General features: G+C 42.1%; 1 protein-coding gene across 1 annotated transcript in view; it reads right to left on the bottom strand.

Moving 5' to 3' along the window:
- The window catches only part of VCAN (versican), an 89,705-nt gene that overhangs the window by 27,355 nt on the left and 35,231 nt on the right, over window positions 1–27,119 (bottom strand). Inside the window, exons 6-7 of the mRNA XM_054287689.1 lie at window positions 22,646–25,549; window positions 452–5,935 (exon numbers count right to left, since the gene is read on the bottom strand). Of these exons, the coding sequence (XP_054143664.1) occupies window positions 452–5,935; window positions 22,646–25,549 (8,388 nt within the window). The remainder of the gene's footprint in view (window positions 1–451; window positions 5,936–22,645; window positions 25,550–27,119) is intronic.

Here is a 27,119-nt window from a genome sequence, read left to right as displayed (position 1 = left end):
ACGTGCACTGTTGCTTTCTAGGTCAACTGCAAGAACTTAAAAACAACCCTTCACAGAAAACCAATTGTGTAAGAACTATAGCAAGAAAAGTCACCAGATAAAATCATCCTTTGTAATCTGGCAAATGAAATCACGCCAGCTGATTTCCCTGCCACAACCAACGTTACCTTCCTGCCTTTTAGAACTGGCTGGTTACCTCCACTCTGATCCGGAGCTCCACGATGGAAAGTCATTGGGCTTGGGGTTGTTTTTTTTTTTTTGGCACCCCCCCATCCTCTTCCACTTTGTGGGGGCCACAGCCAGGCTGATTTCTCAGCTGGAGGGTGACAAGGTCCGTTGTCACTTCACGAGGAGCTCTGACTGTCACACCCCTCACCAGAGCCCAGGCAACACCTCCACAAGGACCACAACACACATAACACCACAAGGGATCGCATTTTGGGGAAGTTACCTGGAATTTGCACTGCCGTGCCTTCAACTGAACCCACACTGGTGCCAATCACGAAATCTGATCCGTTCGTGACTTCCGGGAGGGAAAATGATGAAGTCACGGTTTCCACAGTGCTCGGCTCCTCGGAGCCCAGCGCTGATGGCTCCTTTTGGTAGGGGCTGTTCCCAGGGGCAATGCTGTTGGCTGCAATGTTAGAGGAGGTGGTTGTGATCTCCCCCTGGCCAAACAAGGCTGCCTGTGTTTCTGTGCCTCCATCCAAAAGCTGGGAGGGCGAGGTGAGCACTGTAGCTGCTTCCTGGCCAGGTTTAAATCCTTCACTTTCGATGCTGTTGGGTGAGTCGGAAACAGTTGTGGGCACGAGCCAGGGGTTCTGCCTCCCAGCAGTCCTGGCTTCCTCTCGGTGGGGATTATTGGCTCTCCCTGAGGAAGCTTCCACTTTTGTTGTGCTGACTTTTGGGATATCTGTGCTCGCTCTTTCTCCGAAACTCAGAAAAGCAGTAGGCAAGACATGTATTGATGGAGAATCTCCAGAAACAGCAGCTTCTTCCTCAGCAGGTAAATCAGTTGCAGGGGTTTCTGTCTCCTCTGTCCCACCTGTTAGAATCCTGCCAAACTGAGGAGTGCTTTCCGTGCTTGTGCTGTCTGAAACAGGCTCAGGAGAAAGCTCCAGCAGAGAGGACTCTGTTGTGTCAAGAAGGTCACTCGTGGGTGGTTTATATGTTGCTGTAATATCAGAACTAACCTCTTTGAAGATTCCTCCCGAGGAGTGATTGGACTGATGTGAATCCCTTGATGATGATGATGATGGTGATGTGCTGGTAATGATTACCTCAGGGTACTCAGATACTCTGTTTACTAAATGAACAGTTACTGAGGATTGAGGAGCTTGAGAAACAGAATAAAAAGTCACTGGATCTGTCTCCTCATACTCTGCTGATGCTGATTTTGTGTTTGTGTACACCATGGGACGATTCCCTGCACCCTTGGTGGGTGACACAGTTGTCATCTGGGATGCTGGCTGTGTGGTGACAACGCTTAACTCAAGCTCACCAGTTGCCAAAGCCTCTTCTGGCTCACCAGTTACAACTGGTGTAAGAGAAGGAGCCACAGGCTGATTATCAGCCAGCTCTTCTTGGCCCATCCCAGAAAAGCCAGAGATTGTTTCGCTTTGCTCTGCTGTTGCTTGGCTGTTTGCTGAAGTACTCGGCTCATAGGTGTCTTCTGTGGGGCTGGTCACAACAGGCTGGGACTCCAGAGGCACCTGGGGGCTTGCCAGAGATGGCACTGTGGGAAGGAAAATGCCCAGTTCAGAGGGTCCCGTGGTGGTGAGAGTTTCTGTCGCAAAACTCATGTCATTCCCTGAACCCAAATCCACGTCACCTGAGGTTGGTTTGTGCCCAGAGGTCACCAGCTCTCTACTTGGTGGACTGGAAGTAGTCAGAGGAAGTGTGTCACCAGATCCAAGTGTCTTTTCTGTGGCCATGGAAAACCTGGGAGTGGAATAATATTTCTCTCCTTCAGCTGTCGTGCTATCATCATAGCCATATGTTGACTGTGTGACAGGATTTGGCATAGTCTGCACACTTATTATATCCTCAGGCATTGATGTAGAGTGATCCATGTCTATAATAGTTGTTTCTTCTGGTGGGGTTTGCAGTCGTTCTTCAATCAGGGTAATATCACCATAAACAGAAACGTTCAATATTACACTTCTTTTATCATCAAGCATAGGAATAATTTTTTCATATAACCCAGTGTCGCTCGTTAGCTCCTCTGATGAAGCTGTCTTTGGATGAGCAGCAGATGGATTTACCAAAACCTCTGTTTCTTCTGTGAAAAGGGAGACTCGTCCCGTGATTGCAGTCTGTGATCCATCTCTCGGAGTCTCTGTGGTCATAACTTTGGAATAAACAGGTCCAGGAACACTAGATGATACGTTTAGTTCCACTTTGGAAGAGGTGGGTATTGAGAAATGGGAAAACGTGTCAGGGGCAGATGAATCTGAAACACCAACCCAGCCAGATCCTTCCCCAGAGCCCTCAGGTAGCACTCTGCCCAGAGGTTTTGCTGCTGATGTTACAAGAGATTCCTCTGTTTCAGGACTGGAAGTTCCATTGAGTATAACAGATACAGGAGTTGTGCCACCTTTAATCAGAAAATGTGAATTTTCCTCCTGAGAATCAGCTTTAGACGTGGGTGTTGTCTTATCTGTTTCATTTTCTCCTCTCCCATGGTCAGTTTCCTTTTCCTGTGGTTCTTCATTCGCAACAAAATAATGTGTGGTGTCTTCAACCTCTTTAGGGATGAAGCTCTTGGAGCTGTCTTCTGCTGAAGCTGAGGAGCTGGGGAAGGTGGAGGTGGGGAATGGGTCTCCAGTTTCTGGCAGCAGCTCAGCTACAGCACTTGTGACTTCTTCATTAACTTCAACATTTGCTGGAGTGCTTCCTCGTTCAAAGCCCTGGGTCATGTCAGTGGAAAGCCCGGGTCCCATAGTTGCAGGGTGAGAAGTTTCAGGGCTTGAGGTACTCTTGGGTTTTTGGACAACAAATGGCACTACAGAAGGAAGAACAGCAAGGTCGTCTCCTGACCCCTGTCCTGAAAACAGTGGATCACCAATGAGCTCATTATTTGGCAGTTTTTCTTCCTTGGGTGTCAGGAATGTTCTGGGAATATCTTTAGTAGGGAAAATGTTTTGCACCAGCTCTTCCTCTTGCTCTACAACTGTGGCTGGAGAGCTTACGTATTTCCTTTCAATTGTTACAGCCTCAGTTACTCTGTCATCATTAAATGGCAAAAGTGGTTTTTTGACAGGTTCAGTTTCTAATTCCTTTTCTTCCAGGTAAGGACTGGGAGTTGGAACATTTAGAAATCCCAGGTGTTCATGGCTCGTCTGTGTACTTTTAAAGAACAAGTCTGTTGTTGTTTCCTCAGAAGATTCCGTAGCTTTTGGTGAAATCTCGCTTGCCGTCTCTTCCCCAGATTGTATCTCTTCCATCAAAGGAATCTTCGTAGTAAAAGTTCTCGCTGCCAGCTCATCAGCAGTTTTCTCCTCAGTTCTCACATCCCCTGCAGTCCCCATGGAGGTTACCTCATGTTCAGAACTTGTGACCTGCTCATCAGGATCTGTAGTGACGGCAGGATGCAGAGGTGATGTGCTGACAGCTTGCCTGTCATCCTTCTCCCACATTTCTGGTCTCCCAGTAGGGGCAACTGCTGTTTCTGCAAATGATCCAGTGGATGAGTCAGGTTCTCCAGATCCCTGGTCAGTAATTGAGAAATGACCTCCAAGTACTTCTTCCGTAGGTCCATTAGACATGAGTTTTGTGGTGCTGCTGTCATCTTTGAATTCTTCCCCAGAGCCGTGCTCAATCAGGAAAATCTTGCCCAAGGAGACAGTTGAAGAACCAACTCTTGCATCTTTGCTTTCTGTAGATTCAGCTACTGCTTTTTTACTGCCAGCACCATGTGTCTCCAAGCCCTCATGAGGGTTGTTACTGACCACAGATGCTGGAGATGATGTGGCCTCACCCGTTTCTGAATCTCCAGTTTCAATTCCTGGTGCAATGTGAGATGCTGTCTCTTTCATGGAATCAGATTTTATGTCAGAAGGAACTGTGTAGGTTGGTTTTGTTTCCGTGTTGAGTTCTGCTGGGTTTTTGGTACTGAACATATCCAGGGACGTCTGACTTTCTGCTCCAGACCCCTCTGTGAAGCTCTCTGACCAAGTACTCAAAATTGTTACTGCAGGTTCATCTGTTCTTGCATGTTTTTCGTATTCTGTTGTTGCATCCTTTGGTGAAGCATCATCTGTGCTGTAAATTTTTCCTTCATACATTTCTGTTTGTGTTTCAGTGACAGGCCTTATCGGGACTGAAGTCAAAGTAGCGGACTCAACGACAAAATCTGTGTCTCCAGAACCTGGATCAATAAATGGGGAGCCAATACTTACCACTCTGCTTGTGGAACCCCCTGAAAATATGTCTGCAGGCTCCTCTGCTGATCCTTCATTTACAAAAAGCTTCTTCTCCCTCAAGAGAGGAACGGTGGTGACCTGTTTGATTTCAGAACTTACGGTACCTGGTACTGTTTTTCTGAGGGGCTCGTGACTTACAGTTCTGACTTCACTTGTGGTGCTCCCGAGTTCATTCAAATCCAAATTTTCCTCTGCAGCAGTAGCTGAATTTTGGTGACCCACATAAACAGTGGTGTGCATTTCTTTTTCATCATCAATACTCTTTTCAGTTACAAGAGAGCTGGCAAGAACTTTTTCCGTAATTAGCTCAGACACGGACTTGGTGGCAACAGTCACTTGAGGACTTTGATCAAAGGCAGGATAAGGAGTACTGATAGTTCTGGGCAAAGCAGAGGTGATTCCTGAATCAGTCACAGAAAATTCTGTCAGCAGTGCTGTGCCGGAGCCCAAAGAAGCGTCTTGCATTGAAAGTGTTTCTGTTACTGCTATTTCCTCTGTTACAGTGATGCTGTCTTTCACATCTCCAGAGCCTTCCAGCACCATAAAAGAAGCAGCACTCATCTCAGGCTTTGCTGTATGACTTGTTTCCAGAATGTTTTCAACAGGGGAATTTGCATTAAGTTTAAGAGTTGTTTTATAATGGTCTCCTGGAGCAGGGGTTGCCTTTTCTGAAATAAGGTCAGCATTGTCTACTGTAGCAGGAATAAAAACTGCCTCCAGAGAAGCAGTTACAGCAGAACTTTCCACAGTAAATGCATCAGGAGAAGATGTTATACCAGAACTTTTTTCATCATCTTCCTTTCTTGACCCTGTCACAACATCTAAGACCAAAGTGGACAGATCAGACTCAGTGGAGCCATCTCCAGAGAATTCACTAGGAACCAAAAGCAGGTTTTTGCTATCCTTAGTGGAGCTCTCCTCAGTTCCCTGCCAGGCCATGGTCTCTCTGCTGTTTTGCAGAGACTGCTCGTGTGAAGAAGTGGTGGCCACTGATTTATCTGTTGTCACAACTTCAGACTCCCCGCTATAGACAGGTTCTAACATTGCAGCCCCTGAGGTTGGTTGTGTGACCTCAAACGCCCCCATCACCTCTCCAGCCTTGCTTGGTTGCATAGTACCAGAAGCTTCAGGCTCATTAATGATGAATGTGTTTGTCTCGTTGATTTGGGAAAAGGTGACGTTTTTGGAATGGGCAACGCTTTCGATTTGGTCGCTCCTGGCTTCCTCAGCTTTTGTGCTCTTGGGTGCACTGGTGACCTGCTGCTTGCCATTGATGAACTGCAAAGCTGGAGGGGTTGTAACATCAGTAGTGTTTTCACAGTCTTCGTCGTCTTCAAACTCTGGATAGTGTGGAAAGAAAGGATCCAATATTATATATTCAGAGGAATCCTGCACAGAGTCTGAAGTACAGGGTTCAGTCTGAGCTGACTCTGCATCAATGTGGGTTTCATCTATTGCATGAGGAAGCATGTGGCGATTGAACAGATCCAAAAATTCATTCACCGGGTGATCTGCAAGAAAAAGAGAGTTTTTCATGATCCCTAAGTAACAGCAGACACACGAAGTAAAAGCAATCCATTGGAGAAGAAAAAAAAAAACCCAAAGAAAAAAAAAATCTGAAATTCAACAATTTGTTGCAAATTCAGTGTGTTGTCCTGTTGACACCAAGTTAAACTCTGCCATGGGGTGTGATTTTCTAGTTGGAGCCTCTCTGTATATTGAACACATTGGTTATTCAGGTCTGCTGATTGCCAATGCCCTTGGTCCCAAACCCATGCCTGAGTTACCTGCTCCTACATATTCAGCAAAGATGAGGAATGGACAAGATGAAAACCACTTTTCAGACCAACTTGCTGCAACTGCTTCCAGGGATTTAGAACAGTAACTGACCTCTACCAATAACTGAACCTAGGCGAAGCTAAGCAAGGCAAAGTCTAAAATAAAATAAGACACAAAAAAACTCCCTCTGCATCTCCCTTTTCCTTATACTATAGAGTAATTGAGATTACTAGGAACACCATAACATCTACATCAATCACCCTTCACTAGACTTGGACCCTAGGACAGTGAATAAAGTCTTATTTTACATAGTTGCTGCTACTTGGAATTTTAAAGCATTATGCAGCAAATGAGAAAAAATATCACAGATTCAAAGGTCAGCTCCCACTCAGAGGGTAACATGACTGAAGTCAAGTAATTTTCTTCTGTTTACCACTAACTTTGAATTATTTACATACTCCTATAGGTTGCAAACCTCTCAGTTTTTTTCTAGGTGGCATATAAAGGGGAAGAAAGAAGCTTAAGAAGGCAAGATTTTAGCTGCAGAAAGCCTCGTGAATTCCTCCAAGATTTATGATCCCAGATTCCATAGACACTTTTAAAACTTGCCCTTTCAGCACAAACATTGCTTCAAACCTTCTGTTCCAGACAATGGAAACTATCCTAATTAAAAGGAAATTTAAAAAAAAATGAAAATTAAAAAGAAGGACACAACAGACTCAGAAACAAGCCCCAATATTTCAAGCTTGGCCAACTGACGTGAAATTGTAAACCTTGTGCTGAAATCCCATTCCATGAGCGTTTCCTTCTTCTGGAGCTATGTTTATAACCCTTTTGGCCAGAGGGGATCACTTTCTTGCTGGTACAAGCTGGAATGGCCAATGGAGCTTTGCCCACATCTGCCAGGAGAGGATCTGAAGCAATTGACAGGGCTCCTGCCTGAGAGCACTGTCAGCAACCACTGCTTCCCGAAAAAATATCTGCAGTACGTGACACAGCTCGGCTCTTAAATCAAATCTCCCTCTCTAAAACCATCCACAAGTCATAAAACAATGAGAGCTTGAGGTAAAGCACTTCATCAATTTGGAGTAATTCCCCCACCTATGAAGATCATTTAACCTCTGTGACTACTGAGTCCTCAGAGACAGAGCCATCAGGTGATCATTCTGGAAAATAATGTATTCTATCAAGTCAAACTGACCTGGAGCACTACGAGGGGTTTGTGATTCTCTGGCCTGGGTTGGCTTGTGTGTGCAAATTGACTTCAATTTGGTTTTGAAAAGATCACTGCAGCTCCATTGAGAATTAATGTTCTAATACCTCACGCTGTGTTTACAGCTGAACTCATGAAGTATTACTGGATCTCAGCTTTGCTAAAGCTCCAGCTGAAGAATACAGAGAATAAATCACCTTCAGCATTGTTTGTTTCAACTACAGTGTCAAGTCTGTGCAACACTAAGCTCAGGGCTCCCAGTGCAACCAAAAAAAAAGGTTGTTTTTAACCTTGTGCCTGCCTGGCTGTTGTGCATTGCTCAGAGAAGCCTGGTGTTTACCATGTGCTATGACAGCTCTATTAGATGGCTACAGAACTGAGATTTCCTCTCCCTCCCTCACGTGTGCTTGTTGGGAGTTGTTTTATGCAATGCTTCCAGAGAATGAATGCTCTTCTCCAGTAAATTAGAAATATTGAGAGAGGCTGCCCAGTCCCGCAGAAGAATAAATTTTCTGCAGCCATTTACTTGAGCTCTAAGAGATCTCCCTTTCAAATTTTGTGAAAAGCAGGGATTTGGTAATCTCTCCAAGACTGGCAGCATGACTTTGAGGAGCATGTCTAACAACACCCCTTTCAGAATCCATGAATTTCAGCAAAAGGCCACCCTGGACACACTGAGAAACCATGACTTCATAAAAGCAGAAGTTTCAATTCAGACAGAATTTCACACCTTCCTTTCAAATCTGTGCATGCAAAAACCCATGGGAATTCAGTCAGTGAGAGAGGAATGGCGAGGCAGAGCTGATGGGGAGCTCTGAGAGCCTCTGATTTTTGGGTAGGTTCACTATAAAATAATTGCACCCACACACAGACACGGCCAGGAAATAAGCCTTGTGCTGTGTGAACTGCCGAGGAGGGATGTACATAAACAACCTGATATGCCTTAAAGATTAATTATGATTTCACACAGAGTAATCAAGACCGTGAAACAAAGCATGCAGTTTTGCGCAGGAATTGTACATCTGAAAAAATAAATAATTTATAAAGCCTGGATGGGCTGTAATTTGTAGGAGGGCACCATGGCTAACAAGGTCTGACCAGCAGTGCAGAATTTTTGCAGCAGTGCACACCTGGGAGTCCCTCAATTTAGTAGCTCACACCAAGTCATTTATGGTAGGCAATAAATTTAGTGAACAACATCTGCTCCAAACTCACCTAGAAGACAAATACAAATTCTTACACATGCAGAGATCTCTATCAGACCCTGCTTTTACTTTGTTAGCTTTTTCAAGACCTCACATGCCAGAACAATCCACATAAAAGAACCTTAGGAAAAGGTATGGTACTCTGAAAATAAGTTCTCAGGAGGCTCTTTCATTAAATAACAAGTATCTTTGGAAGTATTTTTTTTTAATATTTTGGTTTTTTCCAAAGAAAAAATAACAAGATTTTCAGGAGATAGCAAAGAATGTAATTGGTTTTTTTTTATTGTTTGTTTTTAATTAGAAATTCTTTTCCTTCCTACAACTTTGATTATTCAGTGTTAGGATTCAGGTTGCTCAGGGTTAAGAGCAATGAAAAATGCTCTATAACTCCTGAAATGACAAATAATCTACATAATGATGTGGCTCATACATCCTTGTCAACTGGGTATAAAACACTGGGATGAAAACCTACCATAAAACATTATTATAGAAGAAATACTAAAATAGAAGAAATATTTATCTGTTGAACTGGTTTGTTAGACCCTGAGGGTAGGCGCCTGTTTATTTCACACCTGCTGCAGGTAAGCACACACAGACCAAAGACTACTAAAAAAGAGACAAAACCAGGACTTTAAAGGGAAGGATTTTGTCTATCAAATATGCTTATCAATAGCTCATGGCAAACAAGCCAAAAGGAGCCCTTCTTCAAAGAGGTGCTTTGTTATTCTGGCTCCAAGTGAAGGAAAGTGAAAACAAGTAGCTCAAAAGGAGAAAAAGCCAAGGGCTGTCAGCTCAGAGTGCCAACCCAAACAAGTCCTGGGAGAGATTTATCAGCAGAGCCTCTCTTGGAGGGAAGTGATGAGGAGTGCACTGGAATGGAGATGGAAAGCATAGGTGTGTCCAGCCTGGAGTGTTTCTTAATCCATTTAATACCTCTGGATGTTCTAAATGACCTGCAAGGAGCAGGCATCCATCTCAGTAACAGCTCCTCTATGTGAGAAATGGAAATCCCTCTGGCCACAGGGTGGTTTCAGCCTGCTGCTGCACATAACCACAGAGCCACGGACCAAGGAGTCACTAATTCTCCTCACAGCCCTCCCAATCCACCATGGCTGGTTCCAAACCCACGCCAGTTTTCCAGTGGATAACACAGAAAAGCTGCCTCCCTGTTAGCGCTGCACCAGATAATGCCTGCACACATCCAGAAATGCGTAACGTGCAGCAATATTTCTTTTCTTGAGAAGACTTTTAATATTCTTCAGAGAGCTTTTCCAAGACCATCTTTGAGCGGGCAGGCAGTAAAAAAGCATTTTCTCTCCCAAAATCCATCAGATAAGAATCTGAGTAAGAATTAATGGGGAATTAAATAGAAAACATATTATGATGTTTTCCAAACTTTCGAAACACGAAATATTTCATTCAGAAGACTTATGGTTTTTGTGAAGTTCCTTTCAAAATGGGGCTCTTAACATCTAATCTGGCGTCCTGCAGATAATGGAATTTCACACTTCTGCAATTCGTGAACTTATTCCTTCTGAGCCCCTGCTCGGTTTTCCGTGAGCAGCAGTACAGCTCAGTCTCTTGTAGAAGGACTAGAGGTCTGATAAGGCCATGAGACCTATCAGAGGCTCTAGGATGGGGAAAGACTCAAACCACCTTTGTGTCGTGCCCGGACTCCCCTGAACCTCAGCTCTGCCAGGAACCTGATCCACAGCCTGAGTGGATTTGAGCAGCTTTATGACCATGGCTTGCTGAAATTCCTGCAGCAAGGAAAAAACCATCCAAAACCTCAACCAATTCCGCAGGAATGCGTCGGTTTCATTGAATATATTCTGTTTTAAAAGCATGGTGAGGAAATAAAAAGGGGATTTGAAAAGCTGTGCCCAGTACAAAAAAAAAAAAATCTAAACCTTTCTATTAGGTAGGATGTTCTTTCCCCTTAAGATATTGCATTCAAATTGGAACAAAACCATTTGATTTTACAAAAGTAAATCAATCTGATAATATCTTGTGCGCTGTTTTGCTTCACAGAAGAGGTTTGGTTTTGTTTGGTTTTTTTTCAATGTATATTGTTCTTTTCATTTAATTTTTTAAAATAAATAAATAAAGTATTTTGAAATACAGATATTTCCTGGTGAACAAAAACCCCAATGTGATTCCTCTACCTTGTGCCATCTTGTAGTATCATTATCCCACCTAAGCATGGTCAAAGTGCAGCAGTGCTCCAGGCATACCCCTTCTCTTCAGGAAAAAGTAGGAATACTGCCACGGAGCTGGTCTAAGGCATTAAAGAAACATGGCTACTATTATACACACCTAAGCCAAAAAATTTTTTTTAAATTCTAAAAATACAGAAATAATTAAATTTTTTATGCTTTTAATCCTTCTAACTCACGTTAACATGACTAGTATACATGATGAGGTCTGGTAAAATCCAGGTCTTGATTACTGTTCTCTCTAAGTAAACAAAAGGTTTTATTTAGTTCACTTTAAAATGTTTCCCAGCTGGACATATATATTTCGAAAATTTTGTTAACTTTGGCTCCCTTTAAAAATCCTCAAGGACACAAGGCAGGTTTCAATAATTTCAGGTTTGGATTGTTTTGGGGTTTTTTTAACCTTCTAAATTTTATCAAAATTTACATTTTGCTATCGCTCTGAGAGTCAAAAGAGATTATTACATTACACACGTATGTATAAATTTACCTTGCATAAAAGTCTCAGTGATTCAGGTAAACTGCTGGCAGAAAGTGTTTGTAAGGAGTGACTTTTGCACAGCTGGCTGGGTAGGAGTTGAAAGCAATTCAAGGTGGGTGGTCAGTCTTGCCTACTGAAATTCACTTATCCAGTCCTTCTGCTTTACCGTATTTGGGGCTTTTCATGCAAAATCCATGAGTATCACTTTCTGGCATTTCTTTTTACAGACAGGACCCCAGGCTGGAGCTGGAGGCCACGGCCAGAGGCACCTGTGGGGAGTGGGTGTCACTTAGGAGGACATCTGCTCTGCACAGGGCTCTGGGTTTGCCCTGCCAAACTCCAGAGCAGCAGGCAGGATGATGCAGAAACCATGTCAGAAAGAAAGGAACTGTTTTATTATAAAAGCATATTACGGGGCCCTCTGGCAATTCCTGGTGTTTCCTTTGTTCTTCTCCCCCGCGCCCGACAATAAATTTGCTAAAAAGAAGCAGACTGGGGGAAATGTCAAGTTGTTAAAAATGGCAGCTTTGCCGTGAGCCCCAGCACGGGCAGGGTACAGCTCCCTGGGCAATGCCTGGATGTTTGTCATGCAGCATTCTGAGGGCAGTCACATTCCCACTTCCTTTCTGCTCCAATGTGTCACCAACAAAACACAGCTCCAGCCCGTGGAGCCTCCTCCCGGGCACGAGCATCCTTCCAAGGGCAACATTTCCCTCACTGCCTACAGAGAAGACAATTCTGCAGCTCTGCAGGGCTAAACAACCCAAACCCAAACAGCTGCCGTGCGATAAATCATTTTTCTCCAGATGGAGCCCAGAACAAAGCAAGGAGTCAGACTGCATCTGACTGAGCTGGTGTGTCCCAGTGTGTGCAGAGGGAGTCCAACTCTGCAGGAAAAGCTGGTTGGGAAAGAGCATCTGCTCACCAGAATGACTTCATCCATTATTTCATGCGTGACATTCCATGACTGAGGTGGAAACACTGAGGTACCAATGAATTTTGGCCTTTCCTGTGCCACTCCACCACCATCCCTTCGTTACATTTACATCCTGCTAATTGTTTCAAATGTTTCTGCCACGACACAGCTGGCGCAAGAAAGAACCAGTTCTGGCCCTACCAATACGGGGAGAGAGTGTCCCCTCCAGCAAGAATCAAAAATTGACTTACCACAACATAAATTTGGGCAGAAGTCAGAATACTACACTTAGAATCTCAAGGCATATGCCTACCCTTTGACTGCACCTGTGGCTGCTCAGGGCTGAAAGAAATATTCTTTCTTCTCTTCCCTTTTCCACTAATACTGGAAAAAGGAATCACTTGGCATTAGGGAAAAAAAACCAACTTACAGTACACTCCTTAATGCAGCAGTTTGGGGAAAAAATAGATTGACATCATATTATTTTAGGAGTAATAAAGGTTGGTTTATGTACAAGGCATGTACTAAATTTTTCTTTCTTGATTTGTCTCACGAGAGGAATTTTATGTGGCAGAAATAAAGCCAGAGAATATTTTACAGTTCAAGCTCTAAAACAGACAGTGGTGTTTGTATAGGTGAGTGTGAGTGTATGTGTGTGAGGGGAGAAAGGGAGGAAAAGAGTAAAACAGCAAGAAGAAAAGGAAAAGGAAAAGGAAAAGGAAAAGGAAAAGGAAAAGGAAAAGGAAAAGGAAAAGGAAAAGGAAAAGAAAAAGGAAAAGGAAAATACACAGAATGTCTTTTTTTCCAAGAACTGAAGCTATGATGACAATTACCCCACCTGCTCTACTCCAAAATGCTCTTTTTACAGCTATCTGGTGAAATTTATTCCACTTATCATTATGATTTTCTGGCATTTTATCTCCTACTATTTCTCAAGCATTTTTTCATGTACCTCATAAGCACACTTTTAATATAATGCCTGCACAAGCCCACTGGTCCTGCAGCAAGGAACCAAAATCACATTCTTTAGCTGCAGTCCCTGCTCTTTTGGGGAATTATTTTGAGAAATTAGTCATGTCACAACACCAATCTTTTCCCCAAGGCAAATATATTTTTTAAGTTTCATATTTCTTCATTGAAATGTGACTAAAATTTTGTTTGGGGCAAATCAGTCTTGGCACGTGCAAAAGTAATTGAGTTGCTATAGAAGTGGCAGTGATAGCTCAAGGTACTGCTGTATCTTCAAAACTTCTTAAATGCAAGTGAGTGTTAGAATTCATATTTAGAGTGAATACATACATAGATATTTATATATGTGGCAAAAGGATTTTTGCATCTAGATCTTAATCCTGTACTTTGCAACTATTACTCAAGAGATACAGAGTGGATTCTGGATAAAATTTAATTGATTATTCTCAGTATCATCCCTTGCTTCTGAAAAAAAAAAAAAAAGGTGAAAATGTTATACATTTATCTCGATGTGTTAATAAAGTTGTTTTGGTTATAAAACACCTGAAGCAGTCTAGGGATAAACCAGAGGTTCTCAGTTAAATCAGCATAAATCTGTAAGCTCCCCTCTGCTGCAGCTGGAGTGACACAAATGTGTCTCCACCAGACACAATTTCAAACAGTGCCTACAGAACATGAGTGTTTGTTTAACCATAGAATCACATAATTTTTTCTTGCAGTAACTTTTTTCATCTCGGTTTTCTTTTCTGCTTTGTTTTGGTTTTTTGAGGGTTTTTTTCTTCCCTGGCAAAACTGGAACATTTGTTCTGGAAAAATATTAATTTGTTTTTAGAAACACTTGGGGGTTTTTTGGAAAAGGCAGCACTTGTGTTGGACAGCACTTGAGAACAAAGGTTTTAAAACAACTACAGCTAAAAATAGATGCCTTGCTGTGGTAATATGACTGCACCACTGAAAATCAGAAGAGGGAGACATATTTTTGACTGTAAGGTACTGCCACAAACCCCATCATGTGCCAACATGGTGATACTGCTGCAGAATTAGTTCACACCTGGCAGGCTCTGTATGTGGTCAGAATAAACTAAAGAAAAAAAAAAAAAAAAAAAGAAAAAAGAAAAAAAAAATTGTATATAGGCCAGGAAGTCAAACAATTCAATTAAAGTGTGAACAAATACTCGTCTGAAGAACATTTTGAGTTAATCCTTGGTCCTGTCAGTTGGAACAAGTGCCCACAGCATTTCCCAAGGACTCATGAATTTTGCTTCTAATGTTCACTATTTAACTAGACATGTGACTGGAAACTCACTTCAAGCCAGAGTGGTGAATATATAAGTAAGCCCAGAATCATTTTACTCACCACTTTCAAGGAAAAAAAAAAAAAAAGCAATGGTTTAGGAAAAAATCCCACAATGAAATACAATCAAAAATCTCAGTGCTACTCTGTGTACTTATAGGCACATTCTTTGCTGCTATTCTGGCAAAAAGCAACAAAAAAATTACATCAAATATGTGGAAATTCCTTTTCTAATGCCAAAAAACCTCCCACTGAAACTATGGGATTCCTGCTTGATGAGGTGCTGCATGTAAAATCCAAGAGTATGGTTTAAAGTTAAAAACTAATATTTTTTGTGCACTCTTTGAGCTAATGATGGGTATCAAAAAGCTAATGAAGTATAGCAGAGGTAATACCCAGGCAGGCAGGGACTACTGCAGGAATGAAATTCCAACTGCTTTTCTCCTCCTCAGGAAGCTGAAAGTTTTCATACTGAATCCTCTTCAGTTAAGAAAAGCAGTAATACAAGACAAAAGTAACACTTTTCTTGTCAGAAAAGTCCTAATGAGCAGCTTGGGAAAAAAAATTACTCTATAAAGAAAGATTAATAACTTCAGCAACATGTTCCCAAAGACAGCACAAATTATTAACCAGCCAGTCTGCACACATCCTCACTTACAGCAGGAAAATATTCTGAAAGACAACAGTGGGCATTTTGTATATTACTGATCAAATTTATCACTTAATCACTTCAAAAAACAAGGAAGATTTTAAAAGGCTGTCTGGATTAGCAAGGAATAGTCCACTAATTAAACTGAAAATGTGAAAAAAAAACCCCCCACCACTGTAAATTCCATAATAAGAAAGTTACAATCTGGACACATTCAGAAAAGTTTGGTATAAAAAAACATTTTCCTCATTAAAAAAAAAAAAAATTAAGTCATATTACATCACCATGTAAAAGACAGCTCATCTTTTCTGCAGTAGGACTTTCTAAGGCTTTCTCCACATGTAAACAAAACCTCTAAAAGGAATTCCTGTTCTTCACAGCAGAAAACTACATTGTACCTATGAATAAAATTCCTTAATTTCTCTCATGAATAAACAAAGAGCTATAAGAAAGCTGGAAATGTGTAATCCCTATGTCTAGATCTGAGACGTCTCCTTGGATACAATGCAAAACCAGCTGGGAATGTGTAGGCATCCTCTGAATAGCATTTAATGTGAGGGCACTGTTCCTTGTATCTATGGAAGTCCAGCAAGGAATGTGGAAAAAGAAATTATTGTTCTATAATAAGTCTTTCTACAGGAAGAGCCAGAAACAGTGGCCTAAAGATCACTTGTTAATTCAGTTTTAGCTTCCTGTGAAAATTTCTAAGTATCAAGTTTCAGCTCTGTTGGATATGGGGCTGGTGGGGTTGGTTTGTTTTTGTTTTTCCTTTGTTTTGAGAAAAGGAGAAGTGCACAAAAAAGCTTGAATTTGTTACAATTACTTGGTTATTATTTTTGCTTTCATACAAGGCATCGCTACTGTTCCGTTTTAAATACAAATTATACGGGATGGTGTACAACCTATTTTAAAAGCCCTCCATATCACCAGCTTAAAAAAAAAAAAAAAAAGACTATTCTAATATAGAAAACTCCCAACTGGTTTAGTTAAACAACAGATCTACCAGTTTGGATTGAACTCAAACGTGTTCTGAAGAAAAATAATCACCTAATTGTACAATGACCCAGAATCTGCAAAGTGTTATGAAGACATTGTGATACCTACTATCCCCACATCCCCACCAGCACAGTTCTGCTCTCAATCACCTCATTGGAATTGCTGTGGTGTAATTACACTGGGAAAGATGAAATCAGGATCTGGCCACGTTGCTCAGCCTTTAACACTTCAGTTACTCCAGGCACAGGAAGAACGTGGCCAACTCTACAGCAGGTTTTATGAAGAATAGAGGGAGTTTGGTCATCCAGGATGTGAAAATTACTCTAGTCAGACCTGCTTCCCTGGGAAATGAAGTTTAGAACATGACAGTTGATAAGGAGACAAGCCCAGCCCTCCATTAAGGAAAAAAAAAAAAAAGGAGATTTTGCATTTAATAAGGTGGGAAATTGGTCCTGCCCATGTGAGGCCACTTCTGCTGCTGCTTCAAATCCCACCAGAAATTAACTCAGGTCAGCCTAGCTGCAAGACAGAAGCTTTTCTTACAGTAAACCTTGATTTGAAATAGGTCCTGTAAGGAAACCATGGCTTTCAGTAGCATATGCCCTTCATTTGGGGAAAAAAGAAATGGTGGTTTCAGCACACAAAAGACGAAGACAGACTTCTGCTGAAGGGGGGGAGACTAACACAATAATTAGCAAAAGAAAGGCACACCAAAAATTCCACCTAGCTCATGTGTGTATACCACAAAAATGATATATAAAATATAATATATATATATATATAATATATTATATATATTATATATATAATATAATACATAATACATAATACATTATATATTATATATTATATGCATTATATAATATATAATATGTATTATATAATATATAAATATATCTATTAATTATATATTAATTAATTATTTGTGCTTGCTGGCAAATAATCTCTGTGGTTGTTTGATATATTAATATATAATATATAAAACAATAAAATTATATAAGATAATATATAATATAAATACCTTAATATATTAATATAGAAATATTAATATATTAAAACATATTGTATTATATATTAGAAATATTAATATATATTAATATATAAATATATTGATCGATAATGTACAAAATAATTAATATATAATATAAAATAATTAATATATATAATATATAAAATAACCAGAGAGATTGCTCGCCAGCGAGCACAAATAAAACACCTTAAAGGAGACCAGTGTGGGCACAGATGAAGAGAGACGCAAACCTGGATGCTGCAAACTTCCAGGGTGTCCCTTGCGATGCCTGGAAGAGGCACTGGCCACCCCAGCAGCCCCAGGGCCTGGGGCAGGGCCAGCATCTTCCCTCCCAGCACATTCCCACTCTCCCATCAGGAACCACCAAAACAGGGGCTGAGCAAGGGGACGTGGTCATTCTCTGAGACTGAGCAGAGAAATAATAAAAGTATCAAGGGATAAGTGTCAGGAAGAAAAAGGACCTATTCAGGCTAAAGACAATGCTGGCAAGCGTAAACACGGGTATAAACTGGCCAAGGAGCAATTCAGGCAAGATATTAGAATCAGGCTTAAACAGAGCCATAAGGATCTTTGACAGCCCTCCAGAAGGAGCTGTGAAGACAAGAAGATTAAATTAATTTTAAGGCAAGGCCTAAGATGGACCTGAAAAGACTCTATTCGGCCTCCTTTGTTCATGTTTATGACTATGACTCATTACCATCCTGCATTTCATTCAAATTTTGCTTGCCCTCTCACACTGCTAAGACAGAAATATGCATGTCAGAGAATTACATGTTGAAACACAAAGGTTTGTAACCTCTTTCCATAAAAATCCACATCCACAAAGCACAGGCTCCTGCAATTTCACTCTCTTCAAAGCTGGAGGGGACAAGAAACCAGACAGAGCTGGTGTGAGTCCCAGGGTCCAACAAACACTTTGAAACACATTCACTGAATAAAGACTTTCAAATGTCTCCAAAAAACGCAGGTGTGCAAATTACTCCTGATTCAGACAGGAGTTATGTTTCCAGCATCCCCCCAACCACTGTTAAACAACACCCCCACAAGCATTTTTCAGCTCATAAAAGCTTTATGAGCTGAAAAGTTCCTTCAGGTTTGGTTGGTTGGGGTTTTTTTTTAATTTTTCCCAGCTGCTAATCCATGACCTTCCAGCACCAGCAGCAGCACTAGGAAGCATCAGAGCTGTGAGGATACAACAGGGCACGAGGTGGCAAATCCTGCATCCTCATAGAGAAGGACAAAATCCTGTGTCCCAGCTGATGCCATGGGAAGCTCACACTGCAGGGGTGTTTGGCTTCCTCACTCTCGTGATTCCAAGGGAAAAGGTCCTGGTTCCACTCCAGTGGATGGGGGTCCCAGGCCCCTTCCATTCTGAAACACGTGTGTGGCCCTGTCTGTAGCATAAAAAGGGATGTTTCCTCGTGTGCAAGGATGTTTTCCTCATTAATTGAAATACCTCCCTGAGATCTGCCCATAGGCTGTCAGAAAAAACAAGTCTTACTACCCAGATTAATTTGTGCACCCGCCCCATGTTTGCCCACAATCCATGTGTGGATTGTTTGTACATTTTCTCAATGAAAACTGCTGTATTCCTACACAAATGAACAGCTTTATCTGTTCAGCTCTATGTTCTTTCTTATCAGCCCTAGAACACGTCCTCCAGAATTCAAACTGAGTTTGACCTTCCACCAGGCCTTCAAATTATTTCTGTTTCCATGCCTTGTTTTGTTGTTTTTTTCTTTAATCTAAAAGTAAACTTCCTTTATGAGAGTTTTCATTGACTGCAAGCATGCATTTTAAAAGCTAAGAGTAAAGTTATTTATCTCTAGAATAAGAAAAAGTCCTCTAGAAGAACCTTCTTCCAGTCTAATTAATAAATGTAAAGTCTTAGAAATTATAATATTTAATATCACCTTCCAGTTACTGTACTGCTTTATATTAAGGGGGATGTGTGTGTGAGACAGAAAAATATCCTTGCCCCTTTATTTAACTGAATTTAAATCCACACCTTTCGAGTGCAGCTTCAGCCTGCAGTGATAATGAAGAATAAGATCCCCCTGACATTCCATACATCCATAACACATTCCGTGTATCAACAGCACATTCCAGCCCAAAGACTTCAGAGAAGTTGGTGCCAGCCTGGTGAGGGTTTGAGGAGGAGGAGGAGGAGGAAGGCACAAGGAGTCCTTCCTGCCTCTCCTCCCACCTGTGCTTGGCCACAGGTGAGCTCACCTGAGCCAGGGCTGCTCCCACCACCGCAGGCTCTCTGTCCTGCTTGATGGAAACTGCTAAAAAAATATCTCAAAATCTCAAGAATTCACACGTTTAGCACAGCCTTTCTCTTCCACGTGGAACGTGAAACACTGCTCCTGCCTGACAAAGCCTAATGGCACCTCCATGGAGCACTTAAATATTATTGTGCCCACGCTGTGGATGGCAAATGGAGCTGCAGGGAGCAATATTCAGCTGTATAACGGCAAGGTTTTTATTATAATTGAGTGATAGGAAACAAAACATGGTGCTGAATTTCTGCTGAGCCCTGCCTCACTGTTAAACTGTTGCTTCTGGCAAAAGCTGTATAACAAGGAGGTGAAGAATGAGGGGGAAAGAATAATCTCATAAATAGTTCCAGCACTTCTGCAAACACAAAAAGGAAAATATATTCGTTTATAGACAATGCCATCTATATATAACCTCTCATTATAATTCCTATTTGAAACAGTTATTACTTCAAGGGCTTTGGTAAGCAAGCTGTCCTTTCTTAGGAGGCACTTTTGGACTCTTGAAAATCAGTGAAGGCCTTCATTTATAAACCTCACAGATTAACTTTATCTAAAAATGCTACACTGTATTACCTTGAAAACATGCCAAAGGAGGAAAAACCCTTTGTTTTATCGGAGATGTAATGATGTAAACTGTATTTAAAATTTCCAAAGAGCTAAGAATAAAAAGCCAGAAGTAAAGTTTATGTAGTTCTGTATGACAGTGGATCAATTCTCAAATAAAGAGTGATAGAATAAGAAGTTAAACTACATCCCACTGAAAGGCATATGTTGGTAAAATTTGCCAAATTCATTCCTCTTCATTACTCCCTATACGGATTTCCTTCAGCACAAAGAAAAGTTTATGGGCTAAGAACAATGAGGGGAAACTGGGTCTGACAGGATTTTTCAGATGTTGTCCTTCATTTCTGTAGCAATAAAATAAATCAATCCAAACCCTCAGAGAGAATAAATCTTTGGCATTCTAACTGAGTTTGGGGTCAGTAGGTAGAGGGTGCCTTTAGTCTGTGGATAGCCAAGTGGGGGAATTCCCACTGCCAGGGCCTGAAAACAGAAAAATGAAGAAAATTCCTCTCTAAAATTGCACTAGACACATGATGGGTCTGTCTGTGTCTAAAGAGAGCACAGATAGTGCCATATGACAAATTTAATAACAATTCAAGACTATGAACTTTTTTCCTCTCCTCACAGACGAAATAATTCTTAAAGGCAGATTTTGAAGGATTTATAACTTTATATCTGCTTACACACACCCTGACACATGCACATCTGTACCTGGGAAATGCATGCACAGCTTTGAAAGTTTGCAAAGATGACGAAGACAAACCCTGAAGAAAGTTTGTCCTAAAGACCCGATCACCCAAGGCAGAGTAAGAAAGAGCAGCTATGAAGAGCATCTGCACACTCTGTCCTTCAGATAATCCACGTTGAACCAAATCTAATTTAATGAAACACAGTACCCACACTATTCTGAAAAAAAAAAAAAAAAAGGTGTAAAATGAGGCTCTTCTCAATGTAGATGCAGAGAAATCCTACATCCACACCCTTCCAAACCATCCCACTTCTTCCCATCACCTGGAACACGCAGCACAACCCACTCCCCTGTAGGAAATAAACTGCAGCATAACTCAAACCCCTAATAGGAAAAGAAAGGTCACTATTACCTAGTCCAGCTACTCATCATTAAGTCAGATTAAATGAATTTCCATAGGTACAAAAGGACTTAATATGTGGGTTAAGTCTTGTCTTCAGAAATTACCCTTCTGCTCTGACTTACTGGATTGTATCATTGAACAGAGACTCTCAAGGCACTGGTAACATCTAAAGACAAAATAATGATTATATACCACAGAAACAAAAGTTTCAGAATGATCATTTTCTGAAATAGAAGGCTAAGCTACAATTGCTATAACTTGTGCAGATTTGCACCCTGTAAACATAAAGTAGGATAACAAGCACAATGTGTAAAAAGATACCAAGCCAAGGTATTACATGTCCAAACAGGATATGGCACATCTCAAGGGAAAAACCACTACTGGTTTTTGATTTTTGAATGGAACCCTACCAAGAACAAACCTGAAAAAACCATCCAAAAGACTGCCATAAATTATGAATTCTGCTGGATGAGTTCTTCAGAGGCACGGAGGTTTTGGCCAAGAACCAAAGAGAAAACAGTTTCTGACACAACCATTCAAAAGACATGCATGTAGTTAAGGTATATAAGACCAACAAAAAAAATCCATTTCTTTACTGTGTTCCTTCAAAAAAAATAAAATAATTATTATACAACCATAAGACAATTAAGCACCATAAAACATTGAACCTAACAGAAATTCTGTGCTTTGTACTGCTTGTCAGTTCCTTTGCTTTTTGTTTTAAAATAAGATGTTTTACCGTGGCATCTTAAATAATAGTCAGTTGGCAGGATTCTTTGATGTAAAACTGCACACCCTTCCACATTTGCATTATGGAGACATATTCATCATTAACCCCAACAGTTCATTGCTACTTTAGAAAGTTTCTGTTCTGGATACCCATGGAATTGAAGCTACATACACATGTACAGAACCATCAGCTAAAAAATGTGGCAGAATTAAATATTGCATCAATGTGCACCACATATTCCCTAAGATGGATTTTTAAAAAATTCTATGATATGCTATTAAAAAAAAAATTTTAAAAAACCCATTCCTCCAAATCACAGGAGGCAGTAGAGTGCTTGAACCATTTTTTAGCTGACTACACTGTACATGGCATTGTTAATTGCTACAGACCAATGGAATGTTAAAATAATCTAGTGCTTCGTTTAGGACTAGTAATGCATGGAATGGAAGCTGTGAAATTAAAATGCTTGTTTCACAGAGAGCTGGAGTTAAATTGGTGACTTGACAACATTAAAAAACTGGACTGTAGCCATCATGACTTTTAAAAAGAAATAAAACAGTTTCATATTCATTCTTATGTAGGAATAATTCTTACCACACAGCAAATATAAAATACATTTCTGAGGGGCTTTTAACGGACAGAAAAATAGACCTACCAATATTCAGCAAGTTGCTGTCTAGACAAAAGTGGTACTTTGCATCCTTCAGTGATCCAAGAAACATCTCCAGCACATCCTAAAGCACACCTGTTTGACATGACAAACTGTCCACTCTGATGGACTGCGGGTCTAAAGGGCAAAATCTTACCTGTGTCATTGCCTGTGATTTGAATAACATACAATCTTATGTCATTATCAGGGTGTGGAGTGGAAGGAGACACCTCCTGAGGCTGCAAGGCCTCTGTGGCCTCCTTCACTTGGGGTGGAGCAGTGGGTCGTGCCACCGCCGTGGCAGTGGATGCGGTGAAATATTCCTTATCGATCTCCGGCTCCAGCATCTTCCCTGGCAGATCATCCTCAGCAGTGGCTTTGCTGGGAGACACAGATTCATCAATTATGATGATGTCATGGCTCGTCACCTCCTCCTCTTCCTCGGGAATGAGGCGTGGAGACTTTGGAGTGACAAAGGGCTTGGTGGCGGATGTAGGCTGAGCTTTGTCTGCAGCACCGAGGGAAGGTGTTGCCACGCTGCTGGGAGTTGTTGCCTTATCTGTTGCAGTAGCTGCAAATACAGCTGGCCTGGTTTCCTCAGGTTCTGTCGTCATTCCTGAGCCTTCTGTAGCCTGGCTTGGAGAAGCTCCCAGAGTCAGGTCAGTAATGCTTTCCACAGTGGGACGTCCTGCTGGCGTCGTGTGGGAGGGGGGCACGGAATCCCAGCTCACTGCATCATCTTCCTCCCTGGTGGGGGTACCTGGGCTCTCCTGTGGCTCTGCTTCGGTTCCAGCAGTTATGAGCATCACCTCAGTGACCTCCTCATCCTGGTCAGGAGCAGTTCCAGCTGTTGGAGTCGCCGTGAGGTGCAACCAGGCGCTGGTTTCCTCAGGTGTCAGAACTCCTCCGTGGTCTGTGGATGTCACTGCAGGCACAGGTGCCTCTGTGGTTGGGTACATCTCCTCATAAGCTGAGCCTGTCTCGTCCAGTGTCTCCTGAACTGCTGTTTGAGCCCATTCAGATCCTGGGGACATCTCTGGTTCGTGTGTGTGGGCAGATGTCACAGACAGTGTGGCAGTTCTTGGCTCCAAACCTTGGTCCCATGTGGAGAGCTCTGGGAACACCTTGCTGTGTTTTGCAGTTGTTTCTGTTGCTTCTGTATGAAAGACATCATCAAAAGGAGTCTGATCAGTAATTGGCATATCTCTAGTGACCTCACTCTCTACTGTAACTGGAACTAGGGAAGCATCATACTCCTTCTGTGGAGCGGCAGTATCTACCTTGGTCACACCTGTAAATTTAATAGTTCCCTCTGTCCCTGATGTCTCATCTGCTTCACGCTCAGTTACCCCCACAGCTGTGGGCACAGCACTTGGCAATACAGTTACACTTGGGGAGCTAAAAAACCCTGTGGTTGCACTACTTTCTTCCACTGGTATTTTGGATGCTGTGGTCATTTCCAAATCCAAGGAGTTGCTGGTGTGGGATACACTTGCAGTGTCTCTGCTCTGACCAAAATCAGATGATACCTCTTCTTCATCCCCTATGGTCTCTGCTGGCTCCCTGCTTGTCTCGGTAGCTGCTGAAATTGGAGCTCCTGGATGCACTGTGGATTCCACAATGTGCCCTGGAGATGATGTGGGCTCCATTCCAGAGAAGCCATCCTCTGTAGCAAACTCAATCACTCTTCCAGTGTGAGATGACTCTTCTGTCATATACCCCTCCTCTTTATCTGTTGGCAGCCACGTGCCAGAACCTGGAGGGGCCTGTGTGATCTTCTCCCTTGCAGAACACCCCTCAGATTCTCCTGCAGTACATGGAGGAATGGCAGCTGTGGAATGAGGAAACTCCTCACCTATTGTCCTCATTTCTGGCTGTTCTGTTTCCTCCTGCTCCTCCAAGACAGCTGATGCTTCTGTCTGCTGAGATGATGGGATAACAGACATGGTGCCTTCTCCAAAAACTGGCAGGGCATCAGTGCTTCCTGAGATGGCCTCAGATTCTGTTTGATCAGCAGCTGACACAGAAAAGGATACAGGTGTTCCAGATGCCACGGTGGGCTGCACATCCCTCAGGTCCTCTCTGCTCCCTTGAGCTGAGGCCTCGCTGTCAAATGCTGTTGCAGAGCTAAATTTAACCCAGGGCGTTGACTCTTTCGCTGCAGAGAACTGTCCAGTGGTTACTGCTTGCTCATCTAGGAGTGTCTCTGATGCAGCAGGCACTTCTGCTCTTGGGTAATGACCAGCAGCCACCCCAGAATCTGTGCCAGACATGCTCTCACTGCCCTCCCTCTCCGCAGACTCAGCAGTGAGCAGAGCTTTAGGGATCACAACAGTCGTGAGTTTCTCGTCAGATTTTGCCTCCAGTGATTTTGTCGTGGGTGCATTTTTGAGGTGGGCACTGTGAGACACTTGCTCTTTTGTCAGTGAATCTGCAGTCCCTGTCCTGGCAGCCTCTCTCCGAGCAGTCTGCAAGAAGCTATCTGTGGCTGTCCTCAGAGGGCCCACTTCTATTTGCTCAGTCTGATTATCAGCATCGTGCCTCTGCGCATCTCCCGTCTCAGCATCTTCCCAAAAACCAGTGGAACTCTTAGCTACAGCTGTGCTATCCTGAAAAATTACAGAGGTCAAGAAAGCGTCCTCAATGCTTTCAGACCTACCTTGTTCCTCTGCTTCAGAGTAAGTGTGATCCAGCTCCACGTCTGGGGCCGTGGTGTCTGTTGGCCTGGGTGAGACATCGTACTCAGTCCTGCCCAGCGTGTCGCCGGTGAACATTTCGCCGTCGGTGACAGTCTCAGGTAGGAGGGTGGTGAGAGGAATGTTCTCCATGAGCACCTCCATCTCCCTTTTCTCCTCAGCCACCTCAGTAGTGATTTCTGCGTCCTCCTCAGACTCTGGGGTTGTTTCCTCCAAAGAAACCGTTTGGGTGGCAGGCACTTCAGTGAGCAGGGTCTCAGAGATGGGAGGCTCGAGAGGAGCTCCAGCAGGTGACGATCTCACGCCGTCAGTTCTCAGGGATGTCACAGGCTCAATGGTTGTGGGCTCTGTTGTGACTTTTTTAGCTTTAAAAAAAAAAAAGACAAAAACAAAAAAAAAGGTACAGTCAGTACACAAGATACTCTAGTTCGTTAGTTTGAATGTCCCCAACAAAAAATAAATGCCATGCTGAAAAATAAGTGTTTCAAAGGATTTAGGTAGTTTTTTGGAGCATTGAATGACATGCAATAAAACACTGTAAAGCTGCAGAATTCCTAACTTAAAAGTCAGATGAAGTGAAAAAAATTAGCAATATTCTTCATATTTGTGGTTTATATAATTACCCCTAGAAGTCCTTGTGTTACATGAGTGACCATCAGCCTGCCAGGTACTGATCTGGGGACATAAAATTTTATTTCAAGACGTCACAGATGAGGAGAGCTGTGGGTTTTCTTCAAAGCTTGATGCAGCATCCAGCTCAGATGTATAAAACAACACTTTAGCTTATTTTCATCACATAATTACAAGTTGCAGAAAGGAATCCTCACTGCCATGAGAGTGTGCTCAGGCAGCAGGATCAAGCATGCCACTAGAAAATTCTCCTGCCTTTAAATTTTGCTGGGAGAAATTTACTGTGGGGAAAGGTGAGAACGTTGAACCGTAAGATCACAAACTTAATGCTACTAAAATGATGTTGATCTTTTGAAAACACTTCAAAGATGCACATCTGAAACTCCTCCACAGACAGAAATGCCTCCATGGGAGTGCTGAACATGCAAAGGCAAAGTGCTGAACCCTCTGGATGATGGAAAAGGTGAGGGAGTTGCTATCCTAGATGAATAGAAGGCACAAAGAAAGGTGATTCCAGTGAACCAAACTGTGATGTTTTAAACAGCCTGGTGGCCTTGCTGCTTTTCTACTCCTTTTAGCCCACATTTCCATGCCTCCCGAGGAGGAAATGTGTGCTAACACTGCAAGGTGTGTCAGCAGATTTTAAATTCCTGGAAAAAGTGAGTGCTCAGAAAGGAGATTTTCCTCAGGAAAAGCCCAGGTTGGAACCATCTTCCCTTCAGCCAGTTTTCCCAGGTCAGTAATCTTCAGAAGGGCAATAGGAGCAGATGGGTGGAAGATGTGAATGTCTTAAACCAATGCTGTTTACTGCGAAGTGACTGAGAGTCAAAAGCCTTATAAGATGCAAATAAAGAGAAAAACACAGCTTTTAAATCACACTAAGCATATGAAGAACACATTAAACAGTCTTTGCTTATGAGAACTCACTGACTACACCTAGAACTTCTTGCAAAACAAAATCTTGCTTAGCATGTAATAGATCAAATAAGTCTCTTGCCCTTGCAGACAGAAATCAAAACAGTTACATTATTTTAATGCATGCAAAAAACGAGGTTTTTTCAAATGCCCATGGCTAATTAGGTGCCCCTTTGATAGCTGGAGATATGAATTCTTCATGTGCCGCTCAGGGTGACACAAATACTTGTTCAGGTTCACACACTCAGCTTTGAAAATGCCACCTTTGCAAAAGACCAGGACTGGTCAGAGGGTGACTGCTCAAAATTTCTAAAAGAATGTGTAGAATTACAGAGTAGGAAAAGGAGGTTAAAGGGTTGATATTTCAGCTTTCCTGAATGAGAAGTGAAA

Source organism: Melozone crissalis, unplaced genomic scaffold (genome assembly GCF_028551555.1).
Source record: "Melozone crissalis strain CALT ecotype California unplaced genomic scaffold, PUWL_Pcris_2 ptg000005l_1, whole genome shotgun sequence".
In the NCBI taxonomy this organism is placed as follows: Eukaryota; Metazoa; Chordata; class Aves; order Passeriformes; family Passerellidae; genus Melozone; species Melozone crissalis.
Note: the sequence above shows the minus strand (reverse complement) of the source record. Positions and strands in the feature narration are given on the sequence as shown.